This window comes from Centroberyx affinis, unplaced genomic scaffold (genome assembly GCF_046629955.1).
Source record: "Centroberyx affinis isolate AG114_WGS23_722 - 3 ecotype Tasmania unplaced genomic scaffold, CSIRO-AGI_Caff_v1 ptg003954l_1, whole genome shotgun sequence".
NCBI lineage: Eukaryota > Metazoa > Chordata > Actinopteri > Beryciformes > Berycidae > Centroberyx > Centroberyx affinis.
The window spans coordinates 16194-23732 of NW_027281776.1; the positions used below are offsets into that span (position 1 = coordinate 16194).

Here is a 7539-nt window from a genome sequence, read left to right on the forward strand (position 1 = left end):
ATCTATCTATCTATCTATCTATCTATGAAATGAGCATGAACTCAGATGTTGTGGACAAGAATAATGTGAAGATGTACGTTCCTGTACCATGAAAGGATTATGGGACAATAACATCAGTCGGACACCACATTTTCACCTGTCTGTCACATGAAAAGATTAAAACCTAAAACAACTTTGGTTAGCATTAGGTTAAGGTTTTGGTCATGGTTCAATAAGAAAAACTGGTAACTCTTTACAATAAGGGTCACTAAGTTAAGGGTTAGTTAATGCTTAATAAGCATTAACTAACCCTTAATTAACAGTTAACTAATGTGTCTGGTAATCATTTACTAATGGTGTTCATGTTAACTAAGGTATCAATTTATACATTATTTAATAGTCATCTTTATAAACTATTAAATAATGTATAAATTAATACCTTAGTTAACATGAACACCATTAGTAAATCACACATTAGTTAACTGTTAATTAAGGGTTAGTTAATGGTTATTAAGCATTAGCTAACCATTATTAAGCATTAACTAACCCTTAACTTAGTGACCCTTATTGTAAAGTGTTACCAAAAAACTCCAAGTAGAAATCTCCTTGTTACGAGTTGTGAATTGAACATAAATGTAAGGTAAATGTACAATATCTGCCCCCCACACCCCCCCCACCCCCCACACCCTTACTTTTCCACTGCGCTATTTCAATGTCAAACTCTCCTGCCTCTTTTTTCAGATTTCTCTCGCTTTCGGTGCACAGACAGCACACTATTTGCATTTTAAGACATCAAGCTCATTTCCCCCCCCCAAAGTTTCACAAGACCAGGCTGTATCTTTCAGTTGCACGCGTCACATGCACACAACCAAAACACACACACACACACACACACACACACGTACAGGCAGAGAGTATTTTTTGATGTTTTCACACATTTTTGTATGGAGCGGAGGCCCTATAAATCTCTCTTATCGGGGCGAGATTGGTCCTGCTTGTTCACGGGCCCTTTCAAAAAGGCCCCGTAACATTGTCAGTGGGAGTATCAAATCAAATCTGAATTCAACCTGTGAGCGCACGCCGCAGTCCAATTGGTGTCCTCCCGATGGCAACAGAGGAGAGCAGAAGATGAATGAGGGCTTGCCATGGGTTTTGAGGACTGGAGGTATGAGGGCGCTTTGTCATCATAAGATTGAAAGCGAGTATTTCAAGAGTTTGTGCCTTTTTTTTTTTTTTTTTTTTTTTTTTTACCCTGGAAGGTTTGCGCCGCCTTGTTTCACAACTCATTAGAGCCAGTATTTTTGATTGACTGCCTACTATTCAAGCTGATATTGGAGTTCAAACAAAATTCTCATGCTTTATGAGGCTTCCATATTGAGAGTTTCTGTTTTTTTTTTTTTTTTTGGTAGCTTCTGTTTGATCCTGACAGTACGAGAATAATATCTAAACCCCCCCAGAGGACAGCAGCAGCACCGGACAGCACAACCCCGAGATCTCTCTCATGCAGTCATTAATTATGTTTATATCCTCTGCTATCCTCGTTCATTTCAATAACACCGCCCGCTGTTTTTTTTCTTCTTCTACGTCTTCTATCGGCGCAGAGAAAGCAGAGTCATTTTCCACCTAACTCTCTTTGCGCTGTCCCCTTTATTACTTTTCTTATCTCCCCGAGAAGTGAAGTATTCATTTCCTTTAGTCATGTTGAAAGATATTTTTGCCATTGTGATCAAATACTATTGAACATTAAATAGCTTTGAACACTGAACAGCTCAATACCGCTCAATACCGGCCACTCCACTCCTATATATACACTATATGCAGCAGTATAATGGTGTATATTGTCTTTTACCCTTTCATACTGAAATCCACATAGCACAGGATATTGAAGGAGAAATTTAAAATGTGTTTAACTTAACAATGGCTTTATTCCAGCGTATTAAGCTGTAACAACACAATGTACAAAACAATGCATGACCTTGGTATTATAAGGTTCTAACTGACCTTTTTGTCAAAACTGAGTTAGTCGCATGAACCTATTCTATGAGTGCCTGTTGACATATGTGTGGTGTAATTTTTTGAAAATGACTTTTTTTTTTTAATGATTTTTGAGTCTGTCATTTCTAAAACAAAAGGACCCATCTCCATTTAACTCAATGGATGCTGAAAACTTTGAAGCTCAATATCTCAGAACTATCCTGAAGGCAGATAGAACCTTATAATTCTAAGCTTACAAAAGTCTTAACATTCTGCTGTTACACGCCTGTACTGTAAATACAGAGATCTAACAGTACTGCAATACTTTTCTACAGTTTTGTAAAGTTTTGTGTTTGTGTTCTGTTTCATTAGCCATATACGTTATGCATAAACGCTGTAAATGAAACGAACCACATCCGCCGATGTCAGTTCAAAGCATCCTCTTTGAACACCAGATGCTTGCAATAGCCAAATAACCTTTCTCCAAAGCGTTCGCCATGCTCTTACAAGCAAGCAGACTGTTAATTAAACTTGCGCGATCACACACACAAGTTCCCAATTCAGATGCCGGGCCTGGAATAAGGTCATCCAGGTGCTCCGGTGCGTTTCTGTCCTTGGCTTTTTTTTTTTTTTGTCTACAAAAAAGCAAACCGAATATATCAATCCAAAAAAAAAACATAACGTTTGAACATTTTCAGCATGATTTGTCGAAGAGGCAAAAGGCTATAAGAGGCGTCGCGGAAAGCTTTCCCATGCAAAGTACATCACATTTCCATGCAAATGAGGGCCGTCGGCTGCCGAAGAGAGACAAGCAGATTGGGGCCAATCATGTACGTCTCTTTTTCCTTGTAATGTGCAGAGATGTAGATCTCGCCGATGCGTTGGTTGTTGTGGTTGTATTTTACCAGCACCCTGTCCATATTACTGAGCGGGTTGCTGTGGTTGTAGTACTTGCGCACTTCATACGGCAGGTCCCTCGCGTGGGGGGAGTTGAGGTTTCCGATTGTGTAGTAGCCGTATTGTTTTTTGTCCTTCAGCGGCGGGAGCAGAGGTCGGGGCCCTCGGTTCTGGAACCAGTGGAATCCGTACTCCCCCTTCGTGGGATGGCACAGGGCCAGCATGTTGTTGTCCACGCAGTTCTGGACGTACCACACCAGCAGCTTGAGGCCGTGGCGGGGCGGCGGGCGACCGAACCCGCTGTCCTGCAGCTCCCGGTCCGAGTCTAGGGTGCGCAGGGCCGAGGTCAGGATGACCGACAGCACCAGGATGAACCGGAACAACAGATGCATCTCTCTATGAAAAGAAACCCATCGTGGTATTAACAGTATTTCCATTTGATGCTACTTTATACTTCCACTCCACTACATTTCAGAGGGAAATATTGTACTTTCTACTCCACTACATTTATTTGATAGCTTTAGTTACTTTTCAGATGGAGATTTGACACAATGGATAATATAACAAGCTTTTAAAATACAACACATTGTTAAAGATGAAACCAGTGGTTTCCAACCTTTTTGGCTTTTGACGTCTTACAAAAAGCAGTGTGTAGTCGGGTCACATTTCAGATGTCTATGAGTTGTTAACAGCTCCACCAAATAGTGATTTTTCCCTCTAAACCTCACATGGTTTCATTTCAATAAATGTTCAAATGATCCAATATTTCAGCAAAAATCAAAGATTAGAGAAAAAGTCCAAAAACTGAAAACAGATTTGTGTATCAGAACTTTGTTTTTTCTTCTTTCCTCTCCCATTAATCATCTCACGACCCCTCAGCTTTATCTGGTGACACTTTGGAGGGGCCCGACCCCTAGGTTGGGAACCACCGGACTAAACTAGCTAACTGTATATAAAGTAGTTCAAACTAGCTCCACCTCCAGCAGCTACAACAGTAACATGCTGCTTACACACTGATGCTTCAGTATTAATAATCTAATGATGTCATATATAATAAAATATCAGTCAGAGGGACCAAACCACTACTTTTACTTTAATACTTTAACTACATTTTGCTGCTAATACTTATGTACTGTTACTTAAGTAGGACTTTCCATGCAGGACTTTTACTTGTAATGGAGTATTTTTACATCGCTGTATTGGTACTTTTACATAAGTAAAGGATCAGAGTACTTCTTCCACCACTGGGTATTAAACACTCGAATCCAATGTATCACTCGACTGCGACCACAGTGAATGCAAAACAATTATATCCTTTTCACAACCTACCTTGTAGTTGGTAATGTGAGGCAATGCGTCTGTATCAGCCCTCTTCAAACAGGGGTGCAGGCTGTGGCTAGAGTCTGTATTTTTCTGCTGTGGATGAAAGCAGAATGCCGGGTACTTGTGGTCGACTTCTCTATGTCTAGTGTGTGTAGGAACAAAACAGCATACTTGATCTTTTGACCAGAAGCAAAACTCCTCTCTCGCTCTCTATTTGAGCTGAAAGAGGAAGTGGGGCGCTTGCTGCACAGCTGAGCTCTGCAGTTGGTCTGGTTTGTTTTAAAATTAGACGAGCTGGGTTTCGGCTTTGAATAATCACCGCTGTATACAATGCTGCACAGTGATCATGATGTGCGTGTGTATAGGCTGTATTATACCGACTATTATAGGCACTTTTGCATGCTTTTGTTTGTTTTTTTTTATGAGCGTTGAAGCGCTATTTCATTTTTAGTCTCACAGGATGTCAAGTGTGTGGGCAAAAGCGTTGAAGAATTTAACTTCTCTTTTCACTCCCTCCGGTGAATAACATCTGTTGGCAAACAAGAGAGTACAGCAGGATGGCATTCGCAATGGCAAAGGCAATTTGAAAATATGAAATAGGATTTTTGCCTGATAAGTACGCATTATTACTGTCATAATCGCTTTACTTTCAACATGTTGAACGTGTTGATGTTGTGCTTGTTTAACATCACCAAAGAGGATTATTTGAACCATGTGGAACACCAGATCCAGTCTGATTTGACTTATGATTTATGCAGCTCTGTATTTTTGTCCGTGTAGATCATACTTTATCAGTGGGATTTTTTTTATTTGCTTTTCAAAGTTTTCACTATGAACATGTTTTGGTGAGAAGTGAGCTGGGGGATAGTCAGGGTGAATCTGGGCTAGCCAAGGTGAGTCTGGGCTTGTCATGGTGTGTCTGGGCTGGTTGGGGTGAGTATGGGCTAGACAGGTTGAGTCTGGGCTAGTCAGGGTGACTCTGGGCTAGTCAGGGTTAGTCTGGAATAGTCAAGGTGAATCTGGGCTAGTTGGGGTGAGTCTGAGCTAGTCAGGTTGAGTCTGGGCTAGTCGGGGCGACTCTGGACTAGTCAGGGTGAGTCCGGGCTAGTCGGGGTGAGTCTGGGCTAGTCGGGGTGAGTTCAGGCTAGTCACGGTGAGTCTGGGGACTAGTCAGGGTGAGTCTGGGCTAGTCGGGGTGCGTTTGGGGACACTCTTGAAAGACTTTTGAAATTCTAACATTGCATCACTGACCTAACGACTGTTTTTTTTTTGGCTCTTGGGCATAAATCTGCTCACATTAGACATTTGGCAAGGAAGGGGTATCACAAAGTGAACAATAATATAATAATAATAATTGATAATAACATTGATAACCCTCTGGCATGTCCCCAGCCTTAGGCGACTGGTACTCTGTCTGTCAGGAACCCTTCTGAATGAACCCCCCCCCCGTCTCTTTGCGCTTGTAAAAGCATTTCAGGCACCGGCATTTTATGTTGTTTACTTTATGAATAAAATATTTTGTTTTCCCCCCTCTATTATCGCATTTTCACAAAGAACGCAGGAGGAGAACGGGAGCCTGTCATAGCTCCAGGGTGCTCTACAATCTGCCCGGCGCCTCGCCCGGAGATACAGGCCTCACCGCTGTCATTTCACCCCCCCGACTTTAGCACCGTTTAAAACTGTTCCGCCGCTCCACCAAAACGCATCTCCTTACTTGAAAATGTTCCCAGCGGCAACAAACAAGAGACAGGGGGGGAGGCAGATACGGTATTAACATTTTATTTGCTAAGATTAAGTATCCAATTATTTCCGAACTACTTCACCCGTTTGCGAGGGTGGAAGACGGTCCCAACAGGAGGGGGTGGGGAGTTTCCAAAAAAGAAGGCTGGAAAGTCCATTTTGAAAGTTAGAAATCGCAAAGTGATAGTTAAAGGAATAGTTCACCCAAAAATGAAAATTCTGTCATCATCTCCTCCCCCTCATGCCAGTTGAAACACAGGTGAAGTTTGTCCATATAACACACAGGGAGGCTGCCAGCACAACTCCATAGCAGCCTTCTCCAAAACAACTGAAGTCAGTGGGGACCAGTTCTTCAGAGTTCCATAAAGACCTACAGTATATTTACACCATCATTTAGTGCAAATCTGAACTACAGCTGATTGATTTGCAACAAATAATGGTGTATAGGTCTTTCTATTCAGTGTGATTGTTTGGCTGTTTTTGTTTTGGAACTCTAAAGAACAGGTCCCCATTGACTTCAGTTGTTTTGGAGAAGGCTGCTACCAAGTTGTGCTGGCAGCCTCCCTGTGTGTTATATGGACTAACACATTTCACCTGTGTTTCATTTGGCATGAGGGGGAGTAGATGATGACAGAATTTAATCTTTGGGTGAACTATTCCTTTAAGTCATTGGAATTGATAAACAACCCTATCAACCCCCACAGATATATTATGGTGATTTGGTGCTACGGGACAGAACAAATCATACTTATTTTCCCTTTAAGTAGATTTTTACACCAGTAATTTTACCTTTTATGTACATTTTCAGCAATGGAACAGTATTAGTGCATTTTAGTATTCTTTCCACATCTGCCCTGTTTGCATGGCTTACCTCTATCTCCGTACCCATCTCCATACCAATAGTTTTTGTTCCTCGGTTGTGCTTAGAGGCTGTCATTGTATTCAGATGCTTCCGAATCAGCTCTGTTCCCTTTTTTGAGTCAAGCTGCAGCTGGGAGCAGAACTGCCATCGCATGTTACAAGCAGCTGTAAACCTTCACATGTAGAAGAGCTGACTGATCCGTCTCGGATGCGGTTTGACACCTGTTGCATGCGGCTGGGTGTCGACACATTTCTCATAATCAGGAGTAATCTTTCTTTGAATCATCTCGAAATTGATGAGGGACGACAGAAAGCCCCTTAAGTGCACCTTCAGAGTAAATCAATGCAGATTAATTTAGTTTGAATGGCATAACTTGTAAATTTTTTCCATGAAAATACATAACAAAAGTGTCTGCGGGCACATAAAATGCACGCTGAACATTGTGCATCGGTAATTTATTGTAATATATTGTAGTAAACATACTGGAAAACCTCCCTAGCATCCTTAATAATGAAAGAGAAAATATATGAATCTTAAAAATGACTCATCCAAAATTTGTCAAACAATGGGCACTGGTTGATTTGTTCTTACTGTTTTCATTAGCATTCATCTCCCTGCATCCACTCATGAGAAATGATACAATTGCTTCATTGACTAATTCCTATTCCCTTTTCCACTAAGCATTTTTCTTAGTGTAATAATTAATTCATGAAGACAGGATTTTAGGGGCTAGATATATAAAAAACGTGTGTATGTGTATGTAT

At 41.2% G+C, this 7539-nt stretch overlaps 1 protein-coding gene across 1 annotated transcript; it reads right to left on the minus strand.

The window, feature by feature from the left end:
- Positions 1-1904: 1904 nt before the first annotated feature.
- LOC139663192 (uncharacterized) lies at positions 1905-4341 on the minus strand. Its single transcript, XM_071541766.1, has 2 exons — positions 4180-4341; positions 1905-3246 (listed from the first exon to the last, which is right to left on the minus strand). The coding sequence occupies exon 2, from the start codon at positions 3240-3242 to the stop codon at positions 2718-2720; it is 525 nt and encodes a 174-aa protein (XP_071397867.1). The 5' UTR covers positions 3243-3246; positions 4180-4341; the 3' UTR covers positions 1905-2717.
- Positions 4342-7539: the final 3198 nt, after the last annotated feature.

Coding starts and splice junctions, on each gene's coding strand:
- LOC139663192 (XM_071541766.1), bottom strand. CDS start 3,242: ATGCATCTGTTGTTCCGGTTCATCCTGGTGCTGTCGGTCATCCTGACC.